The 15,613-nt window shown below is 35.3% G+C and overlaps 1 protein-coding gene across 9 annotated transcripts in view; it reads left to right on the top strand.

Annotated features, from left to right (window-relative positions):
* Window positions 1-15,613, top strand: part of LOC115210341 (nesprin-1) — an 870,646-nt gene that overhangs the window by 471,209 nt on the left and 383,824 nt on the right. For all 9 annotated transcript variants that reach the window (XM_036502466.1, XM_036502469.1, XM_036502465.1 and 6 more), the window contains 3 exons: window positions 4,156-4,482; window positions 8,600-8,752; window positions 9,099-9,263. In XM_036502466.1, coding sequence (XP_036358359.1) covers window positions 4,156-4,482; window positions 8,600-8,752; window positions 9,099-9,263 — 645 coding nt within the window. The remainder of the gene's footprint in view (window positions 1-4,155; window positions 4,483-8,599; window positions 8,753-9,098; window positions 9,264-15,613) is intronic.

Here is a 15,613-nt window from a genome sequence, read left to right as displayed (position 1 = left end):
AATTCCACCAAGGTCGACTTTGCCTTTCATCCTTTCTGGGTCGATAAATTAAGTACCAGTTATGCACTTGGGTCGATGTAATCGACTTAATGCCTTTGTCTGTCCTTGTTTGTCCCCTCTATGTTTGGCCCCTTGTGGGCAATAAAGAAATAAGAAACTGTGTGGAAGCCCATCATATATATGTGTGTGTGTGTGTGCATTTGTGTGTTTGTATCTGTGCTATTCATTCCACTACTGCTTGACAACTGGTGTTGGTTTGTTCCCATTCCTTGAACTTAGTGGTTTGATCATAGAAACTAATAGACTGTTTACTGTAGTCGATTTGTTTGATTAAAACCCTTCAAAACAGTGCCCCACATAGCCACTGTCTAAATAACAAACAAGCAGAAGAGAAATATAGATTTATTTTGTAATATTCTTTTAAATTGTCTTCATTTCAAGTACACAATTTAGTTTCTTCCATTGATTATTTCTTTCAATTTCCATCTCCTTCAAAAATTGTCTATCAATAAAAGTATCTATACTTTTTAAATACTTTATTTATATATGCTTTATATAATCTTCATATATACTTTATATATTCTTCTATATATACTTTATTCATATAGAAATCTTCTTTGTTTTCTAAATTGTGATGAGAGTCACGACACCCCCTTGCAAGAAATAGACTGGACCAAGTGATTATAAGTAGTAGCAGTCGGAGTGATGTTTGTGTGTTAGCTTGAATTGAGTTCACAGTAAAGTTAGAAGGTGTCGGTTGGTTAGTTCATTTGGAATATTGATTGTTGTTTGATGTAGAGATTGTCAGATCATTACATTGTTATTATGGCTGCATTGTTATCTTGTTTACTGCTACAACACTGGTACAATGTATCTAAACCATCTGTCACAATATTGTGGTGGTACCATGATGATGGAGACAGAAGATACGACATTTGGTGACAAGAGTTTTGAAGCTCACGTAGGTTATTTAACAATTTGTTTGTGATACAACTTGTTAAATGATGGAAGACCTATTAGTCTCTATAATACAGTTTCAAAAGTAACAACAAGAACAGCAACAGGAGTTGCAGAAGCAACTAGTACAGCAACAACTACAACAATAGCAATTGCTAGAGCTATATGCAAAGAAGTCCAAAAATGCAGTAAGTTTGTTTTTGCCAGATGACATAACAAAATTCATTTATAGCCCAGAGGGGTGTGTAACCTTTGCAGCATACTACAGAATGTATGAGAAGATTTTTAAGGAAGATTGCAAGACACTGTTGGACAAAGAAAAAGTAGGGTTATCATTATGTAAATTATCTCTGTCTGAACATGAACAATACTGTAATTTCATGTTGCCCCAAAAGTCTAGTGAAATTTGTTTTCAAGAAACAATCAAATTACTGCCCAACATGTTTGGTGATAAAACCTCTCTACTTAACACTCGAATGGAGTGTTGGAATGTAACTAAAAAAAAAGGATGATGACTTTATTACATATCCAAGAACAGTCAACACAATGTGTGAAAGTTTTAAACTTAAAGAACTTACTGCTGCGATGTTTAATTGCCTCATTTTTGTATAAGGCCTTACAGCAAATGAAGATACGGAAATACAGGCAAGAATTCTTTCAAAACTTGAACAAGCGAACCAAGATTTAACCCTGTAGACAGTTGCAGAAGAGTGTCAAAGGATGGTAAAACTGAAACACAATGTAAGAAAAATTCAAGAAAAGGATTTCACAAAAATACAGATATGTCGACTGAGAAGGTATAACTAAAGAAGATTGCTAGGTCCTAGTTACAGATGTAGAAGCCTACATTTCAGAAAAGATTGTCCTTTTAAAGACCAAAAATGTTACAGTTGTCAAAAATTTGGACACAAGAGTTCACATTGCAGAACAAAAGTACAAAAGTCAATTGTAAAAAATTCTAAAGTGTTCTCAGCAGAAAGTAAAATTGACTCCCATATAAGGAAATTTGTATGCATAAAAGTAAACAGAGTAAATATTGAATTACAACTAGATACTGGTAGTGACATTTCAATCATTACACTGACACTTGGAAGAAAATCGGGAAACCTATGTTTAGAAAAACTGCAAAACCTGCACAGAGCATGACAGGTGACAAACTACACTTTGTGGGTAAAATATGGAATAATGTCACATTTCAAGGAAAAACATGCAAGGCGAAAGTTTTCATTGTAAAGAATGCAACCAATCTGTTTGGTACTGACTGGTTGAAGTTATTTGACTTATGGGATCTCCCAATAAGCTGGTACTGTAAAGATTTAAATGGCTACCCAACCAGTAAAAAGAACTCAGCAGCTGAATTGAAGAAAAAATTAATTAAAAACGTTATGTGCAATGTTATTCACGAACTGCCAGTGGCAGTGCATGGTACAAAATTGAAATCTACAGAGGATAATTACATTACAAGAATGAAAGAAATGTTGGAAAATATGCAAAATAGGAATACAAATTCAGATAATTTTTCACTATTCAATGATGTTTTAATATACGTGCAAGGAGCAGTAGTACTAACTGCACTAAAGAAACAAGTGTTGCAGGAATCCCACAGTGGACACCCAGGAATGTCAAGAATGAAATCTTTAATGAGTAGCTATGTATATTGGCTGACAATGAACTGGGACATTGAAAATTGTGTAAAATTATGTAGAGGTTGTGTGCTAGCAGCCAAAGCACCACTGGTGAAATACCAATCATAGCCTGAGATGGATAGTACATGGACCAGAGCACATATTAACTATATTGGATTGGTGAACAGCACATTATATCTAATCATTGTTGATAGTGTTACAAAGTGGCCAGGGGTATGTAGGTGCAATAAGCCAAATGCAAAGACAACAATAAAGTTCCTGTATGAATTATTTGCCTGATATGGTGTTCCAGACACGTTGGTATCAGATAATGGACGACAATTTACGGGTAGTGAATTCAGTTTCTGCAAAATACATGCGATAAAGGTCAAACGGGTAGGTTGAAAGGTTTGTTAATACTTTCAAGCAAGCAGCAAAAAAAGCAAGAGATGACAAAATGCTAATGAAATTCTTGAGGGTATATAGAGTAACACCCAATCTGAATACTAGTTTGGGTAAATCTCTGGCAGAGTTAATGTTCACATGAAATATAAAATCAATTTTCAATAAATTATTGCCAGAAAAAAATGTATTTAAATGAAATACAGAAAAGGTAAGAAAACATTTTGAAATAGGAGATAAAGTTAATTTTAAAATTTACAAAAATAGTAGAGAAGGCTGGTAGGATGGTTTTGTAACTAAAAGATTAGGAAACATGATGTATATAATTAAAGGACAACATTGGGAACATAAGAGACACCTAAACCAATTAAAGACAGGACATACTGAAAAACGAAAGGCGATACCAATGGAAGTCTTCTATGACATGTTTGAGGTGGCAGCACTGAAAGAGATTGAGCCTCATAGAAGCAGCAGTGGAAAAAGGAAAAAGACTGTACACTTAGAAATATTGCCAAATGAAAAAGTTATTAAATTTTCTTAAAAAAAAAAAGAGGGAGAAGTGCTGGAAAAAGAAAAAAAATTAATTTCACTTCTTACGGAAGTTGAAATTTCAAAAGGGGAGATGTTATGATAAGAGTCATGACGCCCCCTTGTGAGAAATAGACTGGACCGAACAATTATAAATAGTAGTGGTCAGAGTGACGTTTGTGTGTTAGTTCGAGTTGAGCTCACAGTGAAGTCAGAAGGTGTTGGTTGGTTAGTTTGTTTGGAAAATTGATTATTGGTTTGTGAAGAGATTGTTGGGTTGTTACATTGGTATTACAGCTGCATTATCTTGTTTACTGTTACAACACTGGTACAGTGTATCAAAACCATCTTTCACAAAATTGTGGCAGTATCACAACATTTGGAGATGGAACATACAACACTATATAAGGACCTATTCATTCATTGTTTTTCGCTTATTCACTTTCACTTTCTTTCCTTTACTCATTCATATTTTTATCCTTTTTTTCATTCTTTAAACACAATTTCTCTCTCTCTCTTTCTTTCTTACAACTCTAATCTCTTTTTTTCTAGCATCTCCTTTCAGTTAGCTTTTCTCATACCTTTTCCTTTAGATTTTGTATCCCTGTTCTATTCTATTTTCACCTCCATTTTATATTTTAAGGAGCTAATTATAACAAAAGAAGAAGGCCAGTTACTGACACATGCTGCCATCATGTCTGGAGAGCAGCTGAAGCCTATAATCTCTCAAGAAAGCCGTATAGATTTACAAACAAGACTTAAGAATCTACAGCAGAAGTGGGACCAACTGGTTAAGAATATGACAGAATGCAAAGTTACATTGGAGAGTGACTTACTTCAATGGAGTGACTACAATGAAAGTTGCAAGCAAGTGCAGAAATGGTTGGATACAATGGACAAGAAGATGCATCACGACCAACCCATGAGAATTGATCTTGCTGAGAAAAAGGGTCATCTTCAAAAGATGAAGGTAAGGATCAGTATTTTAAATTTAAAGCTAAGTAGGCACTGGTATGGATATATGGTTAAGAAAATTGCTTCCAAACCATGTGGTCTTGGGTTCAGTCCTACTGTCTGGCATTTTGACCAATTGTCTTCTACTATAGTTCCAGGCTGACCAAAGCCATATGAGTGGATGTGACAGATGGAAATTGAAAGAAACCCATTGTGTGTGTGTGTGTTTTGAAACATTTGAAACTTGAAGCACTAAAGTTATAAATAACATGAAAAATATTGGGATAAAAACCCCTTTGGACAGAAGAAAAGATCAAAAGCTGCTATGGTTCTCATTGTTCCAAAAAACAAAAGAATTACTTCATGTTCATCTTGAAGTTTCTAAATTCTTATGGCATCAATAATTGGTAAAGTCAAACAGAATAGAACAGGGATACAAGATCTAAGGGAAAAGGTATGAGAGAAGCTAACTGTATAGAGATGCTAGAAGAAAGGGATTGCTTTGGTCCAATGGTAGAACATCTGTCATGTTTACAGATGCAGGATTATGTCTAATGGGCAACCTTTGACTTTTTCTATCCAAAGGGGTTTTAACTCAATATTTACAAGCTTTATCTACTTTAAGTTTCATTGTTCATAAAAAAATAAATATTTCACATTCATTTCAATTCTAAATTCTTATAATGTCAACAATATGTGTGTGTTTGTATGTACCATTGTTTGAACATCATATGATGGTTGTAAATGAGCATCATTGTTGTACAATTGAGGTCCATTGGGAAAATATTTCCTTGCTTAGAAGCAGATGAGGGTTGGTGACAGGATGAGCACTCTGTTATAGAAAATCTTCTTCAACAAATTCCATCTGACCCATGCAAGCATTGAAAAGTGGACATCAAAATGATGGCGGTGATAAAATCATAGAAGAGAGCACCCTTATAAAATACCAGTGTGTTCAACATGTGGGGAATTACAACCGTGTTTCATGGTCTGCCACCACAACAGCTCCTTTATAGGATCCAGTTAGCTCAAGACATCATCAGGAGGAACCACATCTGGTTTTGGCCCCTACTCCTCTACCATTTTGACGTGGTGTCCCCACCCCCTTTCGGGGGCGTCTTCGGCTCTGGTGTTGGGTGCATGTCTTCTTTCTTCTGTTCCCTGGCCTCTTCAAGTGTCATCCAGCGACTGACTGACTTGTCAAATTTTTCCCCTTTAGATACCTGCCACTAGGCTCCAGCAGGCAGCCCCAGCAAGTTGTCACATGACACTGTCTCAACTTTAACTGACCAATGAAGGCACATAGTCTTAGCCCACGCATTCTCTAAATGACTGTCACCTGTCAGTCAGCGAAGCTAATTCAGTGTCAGCTTGTCTCACCTAGTGATGTTATTTCCTGCTGGCATGTTATAACTATCAAGCCATTTTTGGTCTTACAAATGCAGAACGGTTCAAGCTGTAATAGTTTGTCTCTGAGAAACATTTCTCAAAGAGATTCGTGTATTATAAATGTTACACACATTAGTACATTCATCTAAAACTGTTTCAAGTGTGTGTTTTAACAAACCTAGGGCTTGTAAGTTTCTGATAGGGGTAAGTTAAAGGGAAAGACAATCATATTAAACACCAAGTGTTTAAAACAAGGTCAAAGGTCCTCTCTGAGCCATAGGTTCACAAGGCCAGTTTCCCAGGTTCTGTGGTTTATATACCTGCCACCCCCACTGGATGCCAGTCCATCACAGGGTTACTCAGCTGAGTGAACTGGAGCAATGTAAAATGAAGTGTATTTCTCAAGAACACAATATGCCACCCAGTCCAGGAATCATACCACAGTCTAAGGACATGAGTGCTACACCCTTACAACTAGGCCACATGCTTCCACAGTCACCAAGTGTAGAATGGAGTATTGTGAACTTGTCTTCTCACAATGCTCAAAACACCTCATGATTGTGTGCAAAAGCCCATAGAGAAGGTCTATAAATGCATGCCACCCATCTCAACAATTGTTTACACAAATAAAAAAGATAGGTCCTGCTGATCACTACTACTGGGCTGAATAACTGTAGACTATATCAGATCTTATATCTTGGAGATATCTGCACCCTAATATAGGAGAAAGACTACTCAAATACATTGATGTTATTGGCAGCGAAGACACTTTCCCAAGGTTCCACACTGAACCCAGAGCCATGTGGTTTGGGAGCAACTTTTTACCACCCTTTCAATACTGATTTGAAAGGAAACAGTTGAGTGACTTACATAGAAACCGTCTATATTTCATACGTAGGGATACCATGATATGTGGAGGTGCATGACATAGTGGTTAGGGTGTTGACTCATGATCACAAGAGTATGGTTTTGATTCCTGGACTAGGCAGCGTGTTGTGTTCTTGAACAAGATACTTCATTTCATGTTGCTCCACTCCATTCAACTGGTAAAAACGAGTAACTTTGTGACAGACCGGCATTCCATCCAGAGATGAATGTAAATGTCAGAGAAACCAGGAAACCATTCCTATACTCTTTATGGAGTAAGGTGAACTGTACCATATACCATAATATAATATTTCTCTTTGATTAACTAATATGGGAAAAATGTTTGTTTAGAAATATTTTCCTGTAATCACTGACTCAAAGAAAACGTTGAATGTTTTACATGGATATTTGCTACATTAGAATCATCATCATCTAAATGTCCATGTTCCATGCTAAGCATGGTTTGGATGGGTTGACAAGATTTGATGGGCCCAAGGACTGCACCAGCCTCCAGTGTCTGCATTGGTATGGTTTCTGTGGCTGGATGCTCTTCCTAATGCCAACCAATTTTCAGTGCATAGTGGGTGCTTTTCATGACACCAGCAATAATGGGGATCACATTCAGTTTGCAAGAATATGATTCCTAGATGGGGGTGGATTTTTTCTAGGAAATGAGGGGTTAATGTGTGAGAAGAGGGGCTAGAACTGAACAAGTTTCTTGGTACAACGATACCACCCACTCTCTCTCTCAGAGGTTCTTGTCTTGTGAGCTCATGGGTGATTGTGCCATGTAGAATGCACCTGTATTGGTGTCATGTAATGAATACATGTATCAGTTTCATGTAAAAAGCACCCATGCTGGGGCCACATAGAAAACCAGCCATGTGCCAATACCACATAGAAAGTACCTGTGTCAATATCGTGGAGAAAACACCTGTGCCAGTGCCACATACAAAGCACCTGTACTGGTGTCACATGATAGCACTAGTGCAGGTGCCATATAAAAAGCACCTAGTACATTCTGTAAAGTAGTTAGCATTAGGAAGGGCATTCAGCCATTGAAACCATGCCTAAACAGATATTTGGAACCTGGTGTAGCCTTCTGGCTTGCCAGTTCCTGTCAAACAATCCAGCCCATACCAGGATGGAAAATGGATGTTAAATGATGATGGTGATAATGATGAGTAGGATAGACCAGATGGGGTTAGAAAGAGATGAAAATAGTAACAAAGTGTCTGGGTGGCCCCTCAAGGTACAAAGTGAATAAAAGTGAATGGGGGACAGAGGCAGCTACATCTTAGGCATTGGGTGAAATGATATGATATTCCTCTTTGATGTCCTTATGAGGACAAAATTGCTGTCTGGAAATATTTTCTGCTAATCATTCTCAAATTAAGCAATAAATTATTTACTTACACTTAACAAAATAAAACACATCTATTTGTGCTGTTAGAGAACGTTTTTCTATTGTTGATTTTAAATTATTTCATCTATTAGCAGAGCATAATTGAATTAATGATGTAGCTTATTTATTTTATGATAATTCACAGACATTATTAACTTCACTTTCAATATTGATATGAAATATTACAGCAATATCTCTCTGAAGTAAACTTTTATGTTAGGTTTTATGTGCTCTGAATATCAGTACTGACATGTCAACTAATAACTATGTTATTATTTTCTAGGAAAAATCAACATTGGAATTTACTTCTCTATAATTTTATTTATATATCAATATTTCTTAAATAACTTTTCAGAATATCTGTCATATGATATAATATATTATTTATTAAAAACTATAAATTGCTTTTACAGTTTCTTTGCAATCAATCATAAGCCTTAAATTGCTAAATATATTTTTATTCTCTTTCTAGAACATCTACCAAGATATTATTTCCTATTCTGCTATTATTGACTCCGCTGTACTTAAAGGTCAAGAACTGAACTCACTTGACAGTACTGATGGAGCATCAACAGATATTTCCAAGATATCCAGTCAATATGATTCTGTCAAAGAGTTGGCACAAGTATGTTATAGTTGTTTTTATTTTTACGTCATTATTTTGAAAACAAAAATATTACTCAGCTAAAATAGCAATTAACAAATGATATTAGACTAATTAGTCTGTAATTAATTATTAAATTGTAATAACAGTATCAAAATTTTGATTAATTGCTGCAAAAAGAATTATTAGAACCAAGCCACGTGTTATGTAATTACTGCTGTGTATAATCATTATGGCACCAACCATAATATGTATATGATCATTATAAAGCCATTATGCATTTCAATTTCATAAATTTTCCAATTGCAATATTGTTTTTCCTCATTTTTATTTTATTCTATTTTCATTGATATTTATTTTTCTCTAGGGTCAACTGAGCACTGCCGAATTGCAAGTGGCTCAACAGCAAAACTTCATTGATTCTGCTGACCACTTCAAAAGTTGGTTGAAGAGTGCCCAAGAGTCTCTTAGCATTTGCTCTGACACAGCTGGAGATAAGTCAACTATACTGATGAAAACCAATAAATTGAAGGTAACATTTACTTGCTGTGTTTACTCATGTATAAATCATTATCTTATAATCGATTTTAATTACAAAAACTGTCTCATAACTTATACTTAAGGCAAAGATCGATTTTAATTACAAGAACTGTCATAACTTATACTTGAGGCAAAGATAAAACTATGAAAGGACAAAGTTTTGTACCAAGATTTAAAACCAAATTAGGGATCCAACTTAATCACATGAATAAATATAGCAGTTATTTTAATTAATTATTTTAATTTTGACACAAGGCCAGCAATATTTTTAAGGGGAGGGGAACTCAATTACATCAACCCTGGTGCTTAACAGATGTTTCTGTTATCAATCATGAAAGGATAAAAGGCAAAGTTCACCTTGGTTGCATTTGTAAAGAGCCAGAAGAAATGCTGTTAAGTGTTTCATCTAGCATGCAAACTATTCTGTCAATTCACTGCATTAATTGCTTTAATTGAATTAATGTCTATATTATCAAGAAAGATTCTGGGAATACATTTGTATACTCTCATAAATTCATATTCCCATGATCAACAGTAAACATGGTACGTGGTTAAAAGGATTTATCTTGCAATTACATCATTCTGAGTTGCATCCCACTGCTCCATAGACTCATGACTTCAACCATGGCCTTGGACTGACCAATACAATGCCAGTGGAATTTGGTAGACAGAATCTTTATACATATGTGTGCTTGCATCTGCATGTATGTACCTTTCAAAATTGTATATTGATGAAATATATAAATACCCATGAGGAATATGATAAACTGGTTCCTTTGAACAAAGTCCCTTGTGATATTCATTCTTTCCAAGTTGCACAATGTCCCTTGTCTCTTTTCACTCTTGCCACCATAAATCCAGTGAACCAGTCATTGAGCCATTGAGAAACTAACCAATTATACTATTACTCTCTCTTTTCTCTTTTACTCGTTTCAATCATGTGACTGTGGCCATGCTGGAGCACTGCCTTTAGTCGAACAATTCGACCCCAGGACTTATTCTTTGTAAGCCTAGTACTTATTCTGTCGGTCTCTTTTGCCGAACCACTAAGTTACGGGGACATAAACACACCAGCATTGGTTGTCAAGCGATGTTGGGGGAACAAACACACACACACACACACACACACACACACACACACACATATACAATTGACTTCTTTTAGCTTCTGTCTACCAAATCCGAGGCTATAATAGAAGACATTTGCCCAAGGTGCCACGCAGTGGGACTGAACCCGGAACCATGTGGTTCGGAAGCAAGCTACTTACCACACAGCCACTCCTATGCCTATTATTATTCATAAAATAGAAAAGAAAATGTATATAAAGGCTAGCAGTAAAAATGTCTTATGACATTGTAAGGCCAATAACAGTGCATTCTCAATGACTTCATAACTCATGAGAAAAATGAAGTGCCTGACAATATTTTTAACAATAGTATTTTGTCTTTTCTTGTTATCAAACTTCGTTTTATTGTAAAATCTATTACTTTAAATGCTTGCTTTGCAACCACCATGTGGTTACAGGTTCAGTTCTAATGTTTGGCCCCCTTGGGCAATTATATTTCTATTGTAGCCCTGAGCTGACTAATACCTTCTCAAAGAATTTGATAGAAAGAAACTGTGTAGAAGCCTGTCATTTGTGCATATATGTGTGTGTGTGTATGTATATATGTGTATATATATGTGTGTATACATATATATATATATTATGTATATATTATATATATATATATATATATATATATATATATATATATATATATATATATATGTATATATTATATATATGTATATATTATATATATACTTTATTTTAAGCAGCAGAAAATTCAACAAAATCTGTTACTCTGAGTTTCTCGTTGCCGTTCATCAGACAGTTTTTGCTAGAATGGAACATATATATAAATTCAATCTATACTCTTACAAACGCTACACCTTTAAAAAGAAATGGACTTGTTTGATTGGCCCTTTAGAAACAACGGTCAATCTTCGAGCGATAAACAAAAAGGTCAAAAATATATGTATATATATATAAAAAAACTTATAAAAATTATAAAATCCGAGGAAAAAACCGAGGAAAAAACCTATTGCCGTTAATGAAGACAGTACAAATTAATGCATAGAAATTAAACCTGTTATAAATACTGCAATACATATTTATATTAAAATCCACATATATATATCAACATACACAAAAGGATGCGCGTAAACGCCATACATACATATACAGACGTATGAATATGAATCTAAATTATACACATAAAAGCATGTGTACATATATTCACGCAAACCGTCTCGCACGCAAGCTAAAATTCATCTATGTAGCAATTCTCATATACTGAGCAAGGAGGGGGAACGAAAGAAAGGGAAAGAGAGAAAAAGGAACGAAGGAGGGGTGGGGAAAAAACTTGTAGCGATATTATTGGCATCTATAGAGGCCAGTATACATACACAAGTTTGAATTGATACATATACATACCGTCGTGTGTATGCGTGCTTAAGCACAAGCATACTTTCACTTACACATACACAGATACGCATGCTTACAAATACATATGCTTTGCTATACACAAACTTATATAAACATTCTAAATTTGACAACATTGCTTTTTTTAAAAAAAACATTGCTTTTAAAAAATGGGTGCATTAATAAAAATATATACGAAAGACATATAAAATAAAATATAACATCCTATTTTGGGTCATTTATAAATAATCAAGGTAATATAAATAATCAAGGTAATCTTATGCAATACAATAACATGAAAACAAAGTTTGTAGGTTTTTCCTAATATATATGTAGAAACAATAAGACTTTGCTATAGGTCCGTCGTAGCGCTCAAGAGTCAAAATCAAAATCAACAAATCAAAATACAAAAATATACTCTATCCATATGGTATATTTATATTCGACATTTTAAATTTAGCCGCGTGCCTACATAAGTTCATTAACTCACTTCTTTGATTCAAAGAATTATTGTCTTTGAATAATATGTGCATTTTCTCTAATAAGCAAAGCTTGCACTTGAAATTATATTTGTAAGCTCCATGCCTGTATGGTGCCGCCCTGTCCAGAATGCTCCATGTCACGTTGAAAGGTGGGGCTTCCTTTTCTTTTAGTTCCCAGACATATTTTGCTAGGCTGGTTTTCTTCCTATTCTCTGGGTATTTAAAAGAATTCTTATGAGAATAAAATCTTGTTTTAAATGAATTTTCTGAAGCCCCTGTGTATGTCTTGTATTCCGATGAGCCTTCCACTTGCACCTTGGCTCTATAAACTACTCCTTTCACTAGACATTTCCCTTCTAACGGACAGGAGCTTTCGTTTTTGAAATTACATTTCTTAATGGGCTCGGCACCATGTCTAATCTCAATTAGCTTCCTATTATGTTGGCTAATGTAAGAGGCGAAATTTCTGCAACAAGAATAGCTAACCTTCAGGGTTCTTCTATTAAATATTCTGTAGAATTTATGACCCTGCTTAAAATGCTTAGAGACTAATCTCAAAAATTCCTTACCTATATTAGTCTTTACGGCCAAATTGAAAGCCGGGTTGAACCACAAAACTTTCCTGGTCCTAGTTCTTCGTGCAGCATTATTATTAGCATTAAGCTGGTTGAACTGGATCTTTAATGCGCTATCGTAATAAGGTGCAGCATTATGGAATGCTGCCTCGTCCGAAGAAATTGAAGATATTCTTCTACCTACATTGCTGACTAAGTTGCTAAGGATAACTGGTGGATGGTTCGAATCTTTGCTAATATACGATAGCTTTTCATTGGGCTTACGGAAAGGTCTAAATCTATCCGATCTTACATTAAAATTTACGTCTAAAAAATCTACACTATTCAGGTTAGTATCTATCGTAATCCGTAAGCCCATCCTTTGAAAGAAAGCTATAAGGTCCTTCCTAAGTCTATCTGATTCATGGCCGTTTAGATTATGCGTGGCTATAAGGCCGTCATCCCTATATAGACCTGCATCTATAAATGGGAATTCTATTTTTAGATTATGGAGAATAAAGGCTCCTATGAGCATACATAATTCAGCCCCGTCGTATGCCCCCATCGGTACATCGAAAAGAGAATCCTCAGTCTTCTTAATCCAGGTGGAATCCTCGAAAAACAGAAGCGATTTCCTCGCATGCATAATAATTTCAATTTCCGAGCTATCGATGTTGACATACTGCTTGGCGAAGTCCAATGCCCTTAGGAGCAACGTCCTAGATATCGACGGGTAAAAGTCAATAATGTCGAATTGTGTGAAACTACAATTATTCTTATAGCTAATACCTTTAAACCACTCTATAACTGACTTACTATTCTTCCAAATTCTCAAGTCTACTTCACTATCTAACTTAACTAAAATACGGTCTAAATATTTTTGCTAATAATTCCTATCTCAGTTTTAGCCGGATTTATCAATCTACATTTGGGGTTTCTACTAAAATTGTCTTTATGGTCTTTCAGAGTAATAAAAGCTGGTCGTGGTGAAAGGTATTCAATCCTATCGCTAATCTTAAGATCGTTAGCTATTCCTCTTGCTTCTAAGTTCACCTCTTTGTATATATTCGTGTTGTCTTTTTTGTATGTGTCCGTGACACTATTCGAAATCAGGCGTTTATAAACGTCCTTATCAAGTGCATATAAGTTCCTTGTCTTGTCAGAATTAACGAAGATCTTATTCGAGTCGTTAATCTCCTTAATTTTTTCTCTCATGTTTTTTTGCAATTGGTTGGTAAATTTGCGGAATTTAATTTTCCTAACAGATTTTGTTGAATTTTCTGCTGCTTAAAATAAAGCATATTACTCTACCACTGGTATTTGAGTACTCTTTTTTCCACCTTGTTTCACATTTATGTGTTTACTCCGGTCTAACCCGCTCCTTGTAAAAGTTTGAGCGACTCTGCACAAGTAGGAAGAACAAACAGATGAAAAAGATGGAACTTTACCCGCTGGATTTATCTCAGAAAAATATACCTATCCCTGCACGGAAACAATATATCAAAGGTCTTATAGAGAAAACGGAAGAGTTTATTAGAAGACTGAGATGGAAAGCCTTCTTCTTTGATAATAAACAGAAAATAGAAGGTAACAAATATGGATTTAAATCTCCCAGAAACCCACCACCGATTCCGGAATTAGAAGCCTTCGAGAAAGACCTTTTCGAGCTTATTAGGAAAATTAAATTCCGCAAATTTACCAACCAATTGCAAAAAAACATGAGAGAAAAAATTAAGGAGATTAACGACTCGAATAAGATCTTCGTTAATTCTGACAAGACAAGGAACTTATATGCACTTGATAAGGACGTTTATAAACGCCTGATTTCGAATAGTGTCACGGACACATACAAAAAAGACAACACGAATATATACAAAGAGGTGAACTTAGAAGCAAGAGGAATAGCTAACGATCTTAAGATTAGCGATAGGATTGAATACCTTTCACCACGACCAGCTTTTATTACTCTGAAAGACCATAAAGACAATTTTAGTAGAAACCCCAAATGTAGATTGATAAATCCGGCTAAAACTGAGATAGGAATTATTAGCAAAAATATTTGACCGTATTTTAGTTAAGTTAGATAGTGAAGTAGACTTGAGAATTTGGAAGAATAGTAAGTCAGTTATAGAGTGGTTTAAAGGTATTAGCTATAAGAATAATTGTAGTTTCACACAATTCGACATTATTGACTTTTACCCGTCGATATCTAGGACGTTGCTCCTAAGGGCATTGGACTTCGCCAAGCAGTATGTCAACATCGATAGCTCGGAAATTGAAATTATTATGCATGCGAGGAAATCGCTTCTGTTTTTCGAGGATTCCACCTGGATTAAGAAGACTGAGGATTCTCTTTTCGATGTACCGATGGGGGCATACGACGGGGCTGAATTATGTATGCTCATAGGAGCCTTTATTCTCCATAATCTAAAAATAGAATTCCCATTTATAGATGCAGGTCTATATAGGGATGACGGCCTTATAGCCACGCATAATCTAAACGGCCATGAATCAGATAGACTTAGGAAGGACCTTATAGCTTTCTTTCAAAGGATGGGCTTACGGATTACGATAGATACTAACCTGAATAGTGTAGATTTTTTAGACGTAAATTTTAATGTAAGATCGGATAGATTTAAACCTTTCCGTAAGCCCAATGAAAAGCTATCGTATATTAGCAAAGATTCGAACCATCCACCAGTTATCCTTAGCAACTTAGTCAGCAATGTAGGTAGAAGAATATCTTCAATTTCTTCGGACGAGGCAGCATTCCATAATGCTGCACCTTATTACGATAGCGCATTAAAGATCCAGTTCAACCAGCTTAATGCTAATAAT

This window comes from Octopus sinensis, linkage group LG4 (genome assembly GCF_006345805.1).
Source record: "Octopus sinensis linkage group LG4, ASM634580v1, whole genome shotgun sequence".
In the NCBI taxonomy this organism is placed as follows: domain Eukaryota; kingdom Metazoa; phylum Mollusca; class Cephalopoda; order Octopoda; family Octopodidae; genus Octopus; species Octopus sinensis.
This window is presented reverse-complemented; position numbering and strand designations above follow the sequence as displayed.